General features: G+C 40.4%; 1 protein-coding gene across 9 annotated transcripts in view; it reads left to right on the top strand.

Annotated features, from left to right (window-relative positions):
• Window positions 1-16,077, top strand: part of CNKSR2 (connector enhancer of kinase suppressor of Ras 2) — a 221,638-nt gene that overhangs the window by 195,779 nt on the left and 9,782 nt on the right. Inside the window, exon 21 of one of the 9 annotated variants that reach the window (XM_068687557.1) lies at window positions 9,297-11,501. The exons of the other annotated variants lie outside the window; for them this stretch is intronic. Within the exon in view, the coding sequence (XP_068543658.1) occupies window positions 9,297-9,301 (5 nt within the window). The 3' untranslated portion in view covers window positions 9,302-11,501. Of the gene's footprint in view, window positions 1-9,296; window positions 11,502-16,077 lie in introns of those variants that run through there. 9 annotated transcript variants of the gene reach the window in all.

The following is a 16,077-nucleotide window of genomic DNA, read 5'->3' as shown; positions in this document are numbered from 1 at the left end:
CAACAAGGAGTTGCATGTTTTACAGGCTGGAAAGAAAAGCATGTCCTTTGGTTAGTTTTGAAACTATCACCCAAACTTTCAGATGTTCCTTGTAATAGAAGAGGCAATATCAACCTTTTTCTCTGCTTACTTGGTGCATGTATAACTTGTAATTGTACGGACCGCTTATTATCTCCCTTGCTCATAGGGGTGACCAAGTCTTGAATGGCTCTAGACTGTGCAATCACATTTTGCAGGAAAAGCCTTTCACAACACCAATAATAGCTGTCCATATATGTACCTATTTACGGCTTTTTTTATGCAAGAAGGCATATACTCCTCAGCGTGTGACACATCAGAGGTTTATCCTATAGCTTTTTAATGTTTTCTGCCTAATCTTTCTGTATTTACTCAGAAGTAAAAGCCAGTCCTCCCACGTTCTCTGGTTTTGAGGATGCTGATTTGATATTAACAAATATTCTGCAGTCATGGCTTTGCAATCCAGAAGGAAAACTAATGGAACTGTTAAGGTGGTTCTGCCTTACAGAGAAAAAAATAAAGGCATCATTTTGATGTAGGTGATACATAAAAAGATAAATGTAATGCTTGTTCAGATAAAAGACTGTGAAGGAGAAGGAAGCTAAAGAGACAATATAATTACTAAAAGAAATGAATAGTGGGCATAGGTAATTGAGTGGCTTGAGAAATTACTCAATGAGGAGGGAGGTTGCTACAGTGGGATAGGAACAGAATTTAGGTAGATGTTATTCCATGTTTTCCAGGCTGTAGTGGAGCTAATATTTTCTTGGTTAGTGACAATGTTTTGATTGAGCAATCTGAAGTGGAAGTGAGTAGCCAGTTGCTGAGAATATTTCCCCTGTAGAACAGCCCAGGCTCGTGCAAGAGCTTACCTAAGGCACAGAGGACAGCACAGGTGACTGGTCAGAGAAGACACTTGGACAAAAGAAGCCCCTCAGAACCAGCCTCTTTGGGCTGACCACCCTCTTGGGCCAGGCAGGCTTAACTGACAGTTTCCAAGGCTATCTGTTTTTGTAGGTGAACCCCCAACAGCGTTAAGGAGTGCTTGGTCATTTCTCCCTTGGGCAAAGCAGGACCCCCCCCTGCACCTTTTTTGCAGAGCAGCAGCACTGCTTGCTCACCTGGGGATTGCAGGGGAGTGGGCTCCTGTGTGTTCAATGCCATCACCTGGTTTGATGTGTCTTTTTTTTTTTTTTTGGTATTAATTACCTTTGAAATGCATCTCCAGTTCTCAGCAGATTGCTATGGCAACTCTGGGGGTAGGTTGCAGCAACAAAGCTGCAGGATTCAGCCACCACGCTCCCTCCTGCCCAGGGCTGGCCTTCATCCTGCTCCTCTTCCTCACCAAGGTGATGGGCTCAGGTCAACCCGTTGCCATCTTGTGCTACAGCGCCCCTTCTACCTGCAGCTGGACTGTGCTCTGGGGAAGGGTTCCTCTCCTTTTCATCAGTCTTCATACATTAAGACTCGAGGAAAGAAAAGGGGATTTTTCTGGTCTTCTGCTCTAAAACCCCAGATGGAATACCAAGAGTAACAAGCATAGTCATTCAGTTGCGAAAACAGCCCTCTCATTTCCAATTAAAAGCCATGAAGATCCTGTTTTCACACCCTTGCAAAAGAAGAACACTTTTGGCATCTCTGAAGGTTTTGTGAAGTGCTGTGTGAAGGCGATTGAGCAGGAAAAGCAAAATTGGTACTCGGGAGCCCACGTGGCCATGCTGGTGGGCCCTTTGCACTGCTCCATCACCCCCAGAAGGGTGATGTCTCCTCTTACAGCCCCACAGGTCAGGGCACCAAGACAGCAGCAGGACTCTGCCCTCCCACGCCAAGCACACCTCATCCTCTCCTGTCAAGAGAGTCTTTGGTGGGTGTCTGGATTTCATGGGGCAGCCAGTTAGCAGGGCTGAGATCTCCCCCATCACGGGGCATCGCACAGCCATGAAACCCTGGCCTATAATCCCTAAGCAGCATTTGGGCTTCCCAAACAGCCTGACAAGTACATTTTACCTTCCCCCAATCACCACCACCTTAGCATGAAGAGAGACTCCTTGTGTTTTTTTGAATGGGTGTTTAACAAGGAGCTTGAATGCAAAGGTGATATGACAAAAGGCTCCTTTGATTAGTTTGCTGCTTTCTGCTTCCTAAATTGTGCATAGAATTACTTTCTTAGCAAGCTTGGAGAAATGCTATCCAATTAAAGAGATAATATTCACTCTGGCATGTTCAGGGATTTGAAATAATTTTAAAATTTGTTATTTGTTGCTATCTTTAAAGTTGAAATACACTGGGGAACTTCTGACATTTTCAACATTTGACTCCTGTAAGAGGAGCCTTTAGCCTAATGAAATCCCTGTTCAACTCTGATTTTCTCTAATTACACTGGTGAGTGCATTTTTGGAATATAATAGTCTTAGGATATACTTTTAGAAAAATTTTGGAGAACCTTTGAAAACAGCTCTTGCATGTTAAAAATATACAAGCAATTATACACTAAAAACATAGCAATGTTTGGCTTTCTAGAAGGATACCTTACATAAAAACCTTCTGTATAAGCTTTTTATGTAGAGATAATTTTCTTTTAAAAAGAATTAAAAAAATTCACCAGATGAAGATATATTCTTTCAGTATCTATCAGACATGAAATGTTTTATCATTAATCCTTCATTTTATATTCCCAAGGAGGTACTGAATTCACTGTAGCAAAACAAGCAGCTAACTGCTGCATTTGTCTGATGGGCTTTCGGGACACCTGAGAAAGCAGCTGAATCATTGTTTTAAAACATGAGGGGAGATTTCTACATTGTAGTTGCAGAAACCAAGCAAATTAGAAACAAGCTTTCTAAAAGCAGTTTCTTTATATGCCAATTTTGTGCCGTGTATTTTCAGTTTGATGATCAGAGGGAAGGGTTTCAAGTCTGATAACATTTGTATTGCTGAATATGGTCCTCCTCAAGCCTGGAAGAGACCTGTCTGAATCAAAAGCAGAGTTGGAGCAGAACCATATGACTTGCCTGGGAACAATCAGGCAAGCTGGTTTAACTGATCCCACACAGGCTAATTAATGTGTGAGGAGAGAGAACAGGTTGCCTTTGTTACATGGAGCACAACCAGGTAGGAGTGGGGGAGTTATCAAAATTTGAGTTGATGGCAGTGCCAGATGAGTAATCACATACTCCTTCTTTTGTGTGTGCTCATCTCCAGGGAGTTCCAAATTTGATTAAAATATCTCAATGTGAGCTGAATAATGAATAATCTGCCCTCCCAACTTTCCCTACCTGGCCAGGTCTTCACAATATCCATGCTGAGCATTGCAGCAAAAGCCACTCAAGAGCCTCAGCAGAACACGTGCACAAGGAGGGAGATGCCACTTTTTGCTCAGTCAAAATAGCATCAGTTATTTTCTCTCTTGGGGTATTTCCTCTCTGGGGTATGAAAGTGTTCTTAGTGCTCTTTATCTAAAGTGGTCTCTACTGTTCAAGGTTAAAAATTTAAATTTGTTGTGTTATAATTCTATACATTTCTGTTTCCTGTGAAAGCCCCAAATGAGTAAATGCATAAAAATTCCAAGAAATATGCTGCTTATAAAGGTGATGTAGAGAATAGTCTGTTGCAATAATAAAACTAGTTCTCTTTGAATATTTCATACTGAAAAAATTGGGTGATACAAATGCAAAAAGGTAGTGCATTACTTATGCTTTTCTTTTTCTTTTTTTTTCTTATTCTTTTTTTTTTTTTCCAAGATTGAAGTTCAAAGCATTAGTCAGGAGGCACAACTCTCATTTTTCTACTGTATAGTAATTGTTTCACTAGGAAACAAACTGGAACTACAGTTCCTGCTTCGTGATCAGGAAATAAAGACGTCTTTTCATGCTGTTCTCAGTATAAACCATGCAGGAGATTTGGTAGATTAAATTCAGCTTTATATGCCTTTGCAGCCATTGCCTAACTTTAACTTATGACGGTACTAAGAACTGGGTTGAAAGGAACCTCACCTTTAAATGTATACCTAACGTTGCATGTATTTTGAATATAACATTGACTTCTCTTAGATGGGGCATATCCTGTAGAAATATGTGACCTAGTTCCAGTGTAATCCAGCAATTGTAGTGCCAATATACAGAAATTTGAATAACATTCACAGAATTCATGAATCGTGCATTGGGACATTAAATCTTAATTATATCTTGTGCCTTCTGAACTTATATAAAATTGTATAAATAACTATATGCTGTAAGAAATTTAGCCTGTTTCTTTCTTTCTTTTTTTTTTTTTTTTTTTTTGCCTGACCAGGGTTTTCCAAGCACATGCTTTTTTCTCCACTCTAAAAGAATGATGCACTTTTTTTTATATACCAATAACAATGGATGTTTTTCAGATTTTCTATAGTCTCACTGTTTTTGTCCTAAATTAGGCAATGTCCTCAGTCTGGGAGCAACAATTTGTACTGGTTTACAATGGTAATGACACAAAGTGCTTTACAAAAATAATTGCTGACTTCTGACAGAGCCACCACTCAGACTGCTCAGCCTTGGAGCTGTGGACTGTCACACCAGTAACAACTCTACGTGAGGTGAACTAGATACAGGTCAGCGTATGTGTGCACAGGTTATGACAGGATCATGTATAGAATAATGCTATTCTGCGTATTAATGCATATGTTAGTGGTGTGGTGCTGTAATGTATGAGACAACCTTAACTACAATTTTTCATTTCTCCAAGTGCTTTTTAGTTTAAATCTAGTAGATTTTTTACTTAATTTTTTTTTTTTTATTTATGTAATTAATTAAGGTATAGGTTTATTTAGCTATAACTGTAGTGTCTGAAGTCCACATAGGGAGAGCAAGGGCGCATCTGCACCTTTAGAAATATCATGTTAAAAGGGAGAACCCCTGCTGTAGATGACAACCCTGTCATTTCTGTGCTGCCTTCTGCTCACACAGCTGAGTGCAGCCCTCAGGCAGGAACCGCTACAGGGGACTGTTTGTGTTCTGGCATCCCACCCATCTTCCTCACTCCCCGAGTCCTGCTTTCTTGTTGTGCTGCTTTCTTGTACAGTATTTGTGCTCCTGGTGTTCTTTTGCTGTCGCTTTTAGCTCAGCAGGGGTGCATGGGACACTAAAGAACATACAGTAGTGTTGGAAAAAATGGAACTTGCCATTTGGAGACAGCATATTCCTGTATGTCATTTTGCTCTCGTCACTGTAGTGACTCAAGTCTCCAGCTGAGTACTGAGTGTCTACTGTCACAGCTTCCCCATCTAACCAGCTTCTCACAGGTGACCTGCAGATATGTTACTCAGGAGCATAGTGTCAGGACGCTGCTCTGGATGTGTCATCCAAACCCTCTGTGTGGCACCTGTCCGTGACCCAAACAGTCCCGAAGGCTGTAGTCACCTTCCACTGTTGAGCAACGAGCAGTTTATGTACCTGCCAGTATTCCTCCAGGGGAGTCTGTGCCAAGCAGCATTTAGCCACGTTCCTAAACCATACCCCACCACTAGCTGCCACTAGATTTACTACAGAAGCAACTAAGCATGTTTCATTATTGGTCTAGACAATAGTTAGGAGCTTCTCGACAATGTTCATCTGCATCTCTTATGCATGTATACACAGATGTAGAAATATTTACATAAAATAAGGTAAAAATGAAGGAAAGCAAAGAGATTCAAAATGCAGTTACAATTTTACTGATTGGCACTATAGAAGGAAGGTATGAAATTTCCTTTTCTAAAGCTTCAGTAAGCCTGCGAACCTGCTATGATACAACCTGGAAAGCAAATTTACCATGAAGTTGCCATGTAGTAAGTAGGCACCTTGTACTGAGCTTAGAAAAAACATATAATTTAAACATTCATAAGAAAGTTAATACTCTCAAATGTCAGCAGTAAAATGCTATGCACTTTCTTAAAAGAAAAAGTAAAAAAAAAAAAAGGCAAAAACCCTAACTTTAATTAACTGTCATTAGTAATTACTGGTGTGTGCCTTTGTTACTTATAAATAGGTCTCAAAAAGAGGAAAAAGTTGCTTCACCTTCCATACCCCCCCCCCTTTTTTTTGTTGCTTTTTAAGACCTTAATGGTTGTGACTCAGACATTTCTCTCAGGTGAGAACTTTCTCCTCTCCCTTGCTTATATTTTTGTTGGGTTTTGAGATATGTTGGCATGGCTGGAAGGGCCTGCGGAACATCCCTTTGCACTTGGGTTGGTCACAGCCATGATGCAATTTCACACAACTTTTGATGGGCAAAGGACCTCCCATTGCTACAGGTTTGCTCAGACATACAAGTCCTCACATCTTGCACGACTGTATTTGCTGAAGAAATATGTAGCAATTATAGCAAGCAGTTTTGTTTCTGTAACCTCTCTGGGGAAGTCATTTGCTGTAAAGCTATTCTCATAAGACAAACGTAACTTGGTTGATAAATGCAGTAAATTCACTTCATTTTTTTCATAGGGTTGCATTCAGTTTTGTATGTGAATGAGACTTTGTTTATTTTTCAAAATGTTTGTGAGTCTCATGAGTTTCATAAATTGTAGTGTCAATAAGTATCCATTTAAAAAAACACATTGCTTGTTCTTTGTTCTTTGTATTTGTTCTCCTTTAAAACAAATATAAAAGCCCTATTCTGGAAAAGGAAATGTGCTGGAGATATTTCCACATAAATCATTTTGCTAATGCTAGTGATACCAAAAAAAAAAAAAAACAAAAAAACCCCTAATGATTAGAAAATATAATCTTACTACCAAAAGCAGAATTTCTAAACTCTTAGTGTGCATCTACCCTAAATACTGAACAGTTGGTTATTATCAGTAAGTGTTATAGTAAAATAATAAAATCTATTTAGAAAACCCCCCAAAGTGTGCCAGTTAATTATATTCACCCTCAGATAAATAGGACTGTGTATAGTAGTACTTATCTTAAGAGGTCCTAATGAAAGGTGGTTAATGTACATTGTGACTAATCCAAACTGGGACACAGCAGAATTACTGGTGTTTGGTGATAGTGCCACAAAGGCCTTAGCAATACTACTGAATAGCCATTTCAGAAGTATGTCTTATCAGGAAGTCTTTTTTTCAGAATCTTCTAATAAAAAATTTAGTTGCATTTTAGGTACATAAAAAACATCCTGTCCTACAGCCCTCAAAGGTAGCACAGTTCTTCCCCATATTCTCCCCACCAGACATGGGGTGCATTACCCAGCTGGCCTCAGCAGGCTGTGTGGAAGAGTAGGGTTTAGGTATCTGTTAGGTAAAACCCTTGCCCTAATGAAAATACCCCTCCTTTATTTCATAGCCACTTTCTTTCATGACAAGGAGTTTCTTTCATCCATGCCTAACCTCCTGTGTGAAACCAAACCTCCTAAATTATTAGCAATAAAATTATAGGAACAGCATCTGTGAGACAGCTGGATCTCCTGAAGCTGCAGAATGGACACCTACAAGGCAGCAGGAGCCTCTTTCACTTAGTGCCTTTTTCCAAGCAAATCCAAGAACATTATTTCTAATGCTGTGGCTATTAGTAGGATAAAACAGGCTGAAATGTGAAAAGCGTTCAGCCCAGTGAGTCTCCTTTCCCTCTAACCCAATGAGTCCTGCAATATGCTAGTTTGGGCTTTTGTTCTTTGAGGGTTTGTGTTCTGTTTGGTTTTATTTTATTTTCTTCTGGTTTTATTTGCTTAGGTTTTGGGGTTTTGTTTTCCTTTGTTTTCTTTCATTTTGGCTGTAGAATCAAATGTTCCTTATTTTAAGCCATAAGTTACATAAAAGCTTCTCTTGACTGCTATTCTTAGGACACAGTTACATAAACTGTTTTTCTCTCCCTTTTTTCCTCTTCTCCCTTTTGACATGTAGAATTCCTGGGAAAACTCGGAAGTTAAGGAGAGACTGCACTCTCTTTAAGCTTCAAAGTATTGCTCACACTGTAACTCTTCGGAAACTCATTTTGCAATTGCTGCCATGAGTGGACCAAATGGCACCACTGTTTCTATCTGGAATTCTCTCCCCCTTGAGCCTTCTGTCACTGAGACATTGCTTTTTTTGCTATCCCAGACCTTTCCTGGTATCCTCAAGAGTAAAAATGGCAATGCTTGGTATTTTCCTTCCTTTTTCATCCTGCCTTTAAAAAAACAAAACAAAACACACAAATAAAACCAACAAACCTCTTCAAATAGGCATAAACAAGTCTAACCAATCAAATAGGATGTAATATTTACATCTTTATGCTTTACCTAGATGAACTTTTTTTCTAAAGTGAGGATTACTTTATTATTATTATTATTAAACAAATCATCCCACAGCTTTTTCTATCTGGGATCTAAAAACACTGTGAATTTGGAAAATCATGGAAAATTTCATTTTATATTACAAATAAGTATAGTAGACAGAAAGATAGGGTAGGTAGTGAAACCATCTGGGCTTTTGTAGCTGCCCTTTGTGCAAAGACTGCACAAATAGGCAGAAACTCTTCAGCAAACAACTTAGTTACACGCTGCTTATTCCACCTCTCTCTTTCTCTTTTCTTTGCTACCATAAGCCAGCAAAAATTGGTGGGTTCTCAAGTCCTAGTTTTTGGGTGCTTGTAGTGTCGGGATAGTTTCAAAATCATGTGTAGCTCTGTATCTTACCCTTCACCCAAAATGTCACAGTACTGGATTGACAGCTAGAATAACGAAAGGAGCCTGGTTGCATTGTGCCACCTCTTACTCTATTTCATACATAGGCTGTTGGCAGGGTACTTTTCTTTGTTTATAGCATGTTTGATGGATTTGGGGCACACTCTTTGCTTCCTTTCTCCTCATTCATGTGACCCTTTTCCAGAGTTTCCAAATGAGCTCATGTCTTTTAAGCATGGAGGAAACCAACCCACACTGGTTAGGACGCGTATTGTTCTCGTTTTATTGTGTTGTTTCTTTTTTTAGTCTTTGTTCTGTTCTGTTTGTTTGGTTTGTGTTTTGTTTGTTTGCTTTTTCCTTTTTTTTTTTTTTTTTTCCAAAGCATATCCACAAAGAGAATATAAAGCTTTCTGCCCTGAATACCTCCTTTGCATCAGGGATGGATATTTCTGATAGAGCAAGATGTCACACCGAAACAGTGCCATGTCTCTGTCCTCGTGAGCATACCTGCATGCAGATTAGAAAAGCTTGGTAGTGCTGCAACTGTATGCCAGATTTGCTATTTGCTCTTGTTTGCATGATAGTATTTCTAATATACTAATATGATATGGAAATAATGGCACATCACCGTTCTCTCAACATATTGTATCACTGCTTTATCGTATTAGGCTAATACACTGCGAGAGTTGATAGCACCTCTCCATGTCAAATCGGATCCACTTCTCTTGGCACTGAACCGATTGGACTCAAAGGTTGATAAACTTATCATTAGTGAATTGGCACGACGGAGACTCAACTTCAGCCTCTTGCAAGCAACCTAATGGCCTCTGTTCAGAAAGTCAATTCTTCTTGAATAACTTTGGTGTTTATAAAAGAGAACAGACCTGTTAAAGCGTAGACAACCACATGCCTGGATATGAGGCCTCCAGGAAGGCGTCAAAGGGCATGGCCAGTCTTTTGAAGAATGCACCCTTTCCACAATGGGACTAGGCACAAGGTCAGATCCAGTCTACACGGAGCACATTTGCAGAAAATACTGCCCCGCATGGGAGAACGGAAGGGGAAGAGGGTCTTGGCAGGGGAAGGGCTTTGATGTCACTCAGTTTTGTTCTGCAGACCTCGAGGAATTAAAGAGGGATTCAGCCGTGGTAACGCTAAAATCATGTTGCTTTTGCTGAACTGCAGTGAATCCATTCAGGCCAACCAGACAGATTGTGCCATTTAAGCGTCCTTCACTAATGTGAAGGACTTTACCTTCCTGTATCATGCTAAACTAAGTGTATTCTGTCAAGTGAAGGTGTGCACAAACCTTTCAGAGACTTTTATTTCTCTAATGATTTGTAATGCATTACCAGAGGGTACACTGACACTGGTTTGGATGATGATGGAGAAGATACCTCACGCTGAGATTTATTAGACTCTGCAGATAAACTCTTCAGTTCCTCTTTATCTTCTAGGACTTAACCATGTGAGTGATGCTGCCTGGCGAAGCAGGCACAAAGTATTCTCTGTATAACACCCAGATTCCAGAGGGCTCTTTTGGGGCCAGTATTTGTCTGGATGTCACTCAAAGTAGATTCAGATATTGTATTTATCATTATGTTCTGGGTCCCCTATGGGTTGATGTTTGCCTCTATCTCTGTGGTTAGAATGTGGATTTTCCTTAATATATTTGGCTAAGGGTGTATTGTAATAATGTTAATGCTAATTACTTGATATTTCATACTATCTTATGGGGAGATACTTTTAAAAATGTATTTTGAAATGTTTTCTTTCTGTTTGCTCAATGTATGGTATTGCATTATGTTAATACCAATAAAATTATATATATATATAGTTATATATATTTCCCTTTTATAAAGAAGTAAATTATGCTTTTTTGCCTCACAAACAAGAAATGTGCAGTGAATAAAATTACATCATTCTGCCTTACAGCAGGTGACAAAGCTTATAATAGTTTTAATATTCTTTTTTTGAAAAATAAAAAGTATAGTATAACAAACTAGTTGGAAATTCATCAAAATGCATGTTGTGTTTCTGCTTAATGGGACTGTCACGAATCAGCCTAAGTATTTAACAATGTTGTTTTGGCATCTTTAATTTTTTCCAATCAAAAACATACACTGTATTGCTATTATTGATTACAAAATTGTACTTTCATAAATTTTTGCCTGTTGGCCAAATAGACAAACCCACTGAGTTTTTATGACTCTCTTGTCTGTAGGAATTGATTTTTAAATTTAATTCAGTGCTCTTTCCAATGCTTGGCAAAGGCAGAATTTATTTTTTATATAAGGTTGCCTTTGAAGTACCTGCCTCTGCCAGGGCTGATAAATCACTGCTAAGTACATAAAGGTTCTGCAACCTGAAGGATGTATCATTAAAACCACGCTGGAATGGCCTGAAACCTGAGCCAGTCCTTTCCGTTCTGTCATTAAACTCCATAATTAGTTAGAGATGAAATGTTTTGGAAATGAATTAGAGAAGCAGAAGCAAAGATGTGAATCTTAAATGTCCTTTGGCTGCCATTCTGGGTTACGCTGATGGCTTATTTGCCGCCTGTAGCCAAAGGCCAGCATATATCTGCGCTATCATGAATTAGATTGTCTTCAGCTTCCTCTCTTTCTTTTCCCCACCCTTTCTAACATATTGTATTGAGTATCATTGTTTTGCAGAGGCATTCAGAAGGGCTGTAATTAGCAGTCCCTGGCATTTAATTGCATACACATTTGTTAAATATTTTTCTGTATGCCTTAAAATAAAGTATAGAAAATGGCAGTAATGTTTCTTTAATGAAGGCATTTGATTTATTCATGAAGTCAGGATTTTTGAAGGTGTTATTTTGGGCTTACTAAAGGAAATAAGCCAGCAAATTTTCAGCTTTGCCATTGTCTGTAAGGGCTGATGTTCACTTCCTTCCTTCTTTCGTTTCTTTTGTGTGCAAACACATTCTTCCCAATGGATGGGGAACGGACCTTTCTTCTGTGACGACTGTCCTGCCAGTTTTGAGAGAAAGCTTGATGCTAAGGTGCATGTATGTGCACAAGCTTATTGGGCGTTATGACACCTGATGACATGAGCAATGACTAGAAAAGTGACGTGGCATTAAATTTCTCTTGCTATGGTAATAGCATTTGTTCTCAAAGGTACGGGCGGGGACTGAACTCTGTTCACTGCTTACAGACCATGGTGTTGTGATGGGCATTCAGCAGCTGACAGGGGGTGCTGAATATCTGGCAGTGGCGTGCCCTAAATAAATGATGTGTAAATCAGGGTGCAGATTAATTAGTCTGGGATCTAATCAGTGCAGCTATCATAACATGTGCAATTATAAATCCAATAATAAATCTGAATGTCTGAATAAATAAGACATCTTCTGGGACAACATTTTCAGAAGTATTTCGGGCCCCTTTCATAAATGCCTCAGGAGATGTTTCCCCAGCCAGTTATCATGCATTACAGAGGTAACCGAGATGGCTGTTAAATGACTCTAGCTCCTGCCCACGCTGATTTACCACATTTCTTTCATGTTGAAATTGTGATTTAGACTCCTGAGTGATGCAAGTGCTTTTGAAAATGTCACTTGGTGTTACATTTTCATCCACATAGGCAAAATTGGGAGGTAGCCTGATCTGGAGTTCATTTTCTCAGTGGATGCTGCTCACCGGGAGCACTTCCCGCTTCTGTTCAGGCTGGCTTTCAGGTATCAAGCCCATCAACCCTGACAGGCATTGCTGTTGTGCAAGCGTGACTGTCGCTTGATTCTGAGTGGTGAGTAATGTCGCTGGGCCGATATCATTTGTCACTTAACCTTTCACAACTTCGTATGCTGTAACAGCATAGGTTTGTGAAAAAATATTTTCCTGAAGCAGTAATTGCTTCCATGTATTGCTTGTGGGATGGACTCATAGGGACAGCCTCATCCTGTTCAAAAGTCACAACATCCCCAGAAGTACAGCAGTTTACCCAGTCCTCTTCAGATCCTGGCTTACCTCGTAAATAAAAAATAAATTTAAAAAAAAATAATAAAAGTTTTTCCTTGTTTTTGAACTGAGGGGACTAAGGGGAAGTGTACCATCAAAATGTAATTGCCTTGTTTATTTCACTTCAACATCGGTAGCTTGTGGTAAAATTAAGCAGCACTTGTATCAATGTGTGGCACAGAAAAATGTCAAGATATCCTATTCTGTTGTGTTAAAATTCTCCCAAAGAGTCGCTAAAATCTGTTCTGTGGATAAAAGTTAAACTGATTTCTTCATAGGCAACTTAATGAGCAGAGCATTGTGTCCAAATACCAAAGGATGCAATTATAACACTGCTGCCAAAAAGTTCTGCCACTGATTGTAGTTCCTGTTACTTTGGGAAACCTCTGAGTTATTTCAGCCTCATTCTTATGCCTTCTCTGAAATCACAACCCACTGATACAACCTCATGAAACAGTAGGGCTGGAAGCAAATGAGGAGTTTTTCCCGATGCTCATTTGAGGTGTGTAAGAGCCATCAAGAGGCCACACGAACAGTGAGCTAATTATTCCCTCTGACTGTGTTTTCCCTTTCCACTAACATATTAACCCATTTGCTGGCACCTGTACTTCACTGCTAAGTGGATGTTGAAAATGCCTGAATGTTTCTGTCAATATAACAATGCCGGTCTGCAGGGAGAAACCTCGTGGCTTGCGTTTTTTCTTTTTCTTTTCTTTTATTTTCTTTTATTTATTTTTTTTTTAATGCTGGGTTTACTGTCAGCCAATTTTAATACCCAATTCCACTTGCATGGAAAACTGAAGAGCTGTGACTGACATGGGCCTGAGACTTCCAGTAAGGCCAGCCCAAGTGTCCCATGGGGCCTGGTGCTCCAGCCCACCAGGCCACAGACCGCCATCTGCCAGCCCCTCTGCTGTTGGCTCCAAGGGACGTGATGTGGAGCAGGCAGCTTTTCATCCTGATATCACCAAAGAGGTGACCTGAGAGGAAAAGAGACTTGCCGGGATCTACTGGTCCAAAAAAGAAAACCACTAGTGCCGTAAATGTTTCACAAAAATAATTAGACCCTTGGTGCCACAGCAATAGCATCTCTCGGGCCTTACAAAGGCTGGGGTCAGATCCTTTAAAAGTGATTATGGTACCTAACTACTACTGATTGAACCAGACTGCAGTGGAAAAGGCCTGAAATACCTTCTAAAATCTGTCCTACGGGAGATGGGTTTTCCACTTGCCTGCACAGTTCACTTTGTTTGATGAGACCAATCTGTGCTCGTGCAGGTGAGAGGAGAGGCAGGTTCGTACACCAGGTGGGAAACGCCAGCGCATGGCAGAGCTCGCATCGGTGCTTTCAGTGAGGCACCTCTCTGGGGATACTTTTTTCCTGCAGGCTTAGCAAATAGGAGAGGATAGAAACCATGTACAGCTATCCTGGTAACCAAGAAACACTTCCTCTTTAGAGGAAAGGGTGGTATATAATGCAACTTTAATACTAGTTTTCTGATCCTCCACTTTGCTAAACACAGGTATCAAAGTCTGTTTCTAAACACTGCCTTCCTCAACTCAAGGTATTGGGGAAAATCCTGCACTTTCAGCCATGTGGGTCAGTATTTTGAAGGGCCAAAAGGATGGAGGATTGCACAAGTCAGAAAAGGGCAGATAAAGGGAAGGGATAACAGAAGGACTGCAAAGGCCAGGTATTGCACAAGAAGCCCCCAGCTTTTCTTAAGCTTTTCTTAAGCTTGCTTAATCTTTTCTTCATTTATGGAAAGTTCTCATTAAAAGGTTTATGTGTATATGCTTATATATATGTATATACACCTATGTATACATGTATATATACTCATACATCTATATACTCACATGCCCATACAGGCCTTGATTTTGCCATAATGTGGAGTAAGAGAAGACAGTTTTCTCTTTGTGCTTTAATGGGGAAATCTGCTCCTTGTTACCCAGAGCAGATGACTAGCCGCTGGCCTCCATGTAGACCTGAAGGATGTCTCCTTGTATGCCACACCACCTGCACCTTGCCACGCTCAAACACTGCACTATGTAGCTTGTGGTGCTCTCCTAACAGGGGCCAATCTCCCATGTCACTGAGGCTCCCTACATATGTGTGCAGGGCTGACTCGATATGCAGCACACAGCTGTCTCCTGCTATTGGTTTTGACATTTCTTTCCTTTTATCTTGTAGACCAGGAGAAAGGAAATAGCTAGCTTTGTCTGCCTGCCATCCACCCAAATAGTGTAAAAAATGACTGTAATTCCTGTTTCTTTGCATCATAAGCATTTGGATATGTCTCCCTCTTGTGCAGTTTGGAATCTAATCATTAACCTGAACAGAAGCAAAGGTACATTTAAGCCGTGCACTGAGAAAACAGAAACTGCTTCTTTGGAGGCTCTCTTATCTCCCTTCCAACACAGCTAAAACCCACATCCACTATCCTCCTATCCTTTTGCTTTCTTGCCTTAAATTTGGGTGCATCATTTCTGTCTTTCCCTGACCATTCCCTGAAGCTCACCACCCCAACCCAGCTGTTGGCCACCTTGGCCACATTACATGCCCTGCCCCTGCCTGCATGATGGCACTCATGGTTGGAGAGACAGAGTTTGGGGCTCGAAGACAGAAGGTATTTGCATGCTGCATGACTGGGCAGCGGCATTGCTGCAGGATCCAGTGGTTTTTGACTGACCTGTTGGTTGGATGTGGCATACCCAACCTGCTGTGGCATAGGAAAAGTGCAAAATGCTGCATCAGCCCTAGGATTATATCACTTACTAGTTAGCTGGTGGCAGGTGTTATATGGCTTCTCTTGTTCCAATGTGGATGCAACAGGGTCAAGAAATCACAAACAAACAAAAATCACACAAAAAAAAAAAAAAAAAAAAAAAAAAAAAAAAAAAAAAAAACCAGCAATTTCAGTGTGAGATGATGTCAGGGCTTGTTTATTCTTAGGACCACGTCCTAAGCCTAGGACCATGTCCCAGAGGCCAACAATGCTTTCAGTTTTAGTGGAGCATTTACTGACAGTCCCCAAAAGTCTCCAGGAGGCTTCAGACAGGTGCCTCCCCTGTGCAAAAGGTGAAGTGGAAAGGTGTGATTTTAAAACTGGAAGCAAACCCTGAGAGATTTTTAGAAGGAAAATAAGATACGGCAGTGGCTTAATAATGTGACTGGCACTGTGTTCTAACCTCCTTAATATCCTGAGAGAGCTGAGCTGAGCAGGTTCCTCTGCCAGAGACAGTGAGCTCACCAAAAAGAATGAAAACGGGAGTATGGATTTCAGTGGAGCCAGGGGATTTCAGTCTGTTTGTGCATTGTTTGCTCTCTGTTGCAGACTTTGCGGCAGCTCAGCTTTCTCACAATTTGGAGAGGGTGGTAACGTTGTTGAAATGCAGGGCTAATTGCAACTGGAGTAGTAGGCGTGCATGCAAGGAGTTGCACAGAGAAGGAAAGTGTGTCACT

This window comes from Anas acuta, chromosome 1 (assembly GCF_963932015.1).
Source record: "Anas acuta chromosome 1, bAnaAcu1.1, whole genome shotgun sequence".
Lineage (NCBI taxonomy): Eukaryota > Metazoa > Chordata > Aves > Anseriformes > Anatidae > Anas > Anas acuta.
Note: the sequence above shows the minus strand (reverse complement) of the source record. Positions and strands in the feature narration are given on the sequence as shown.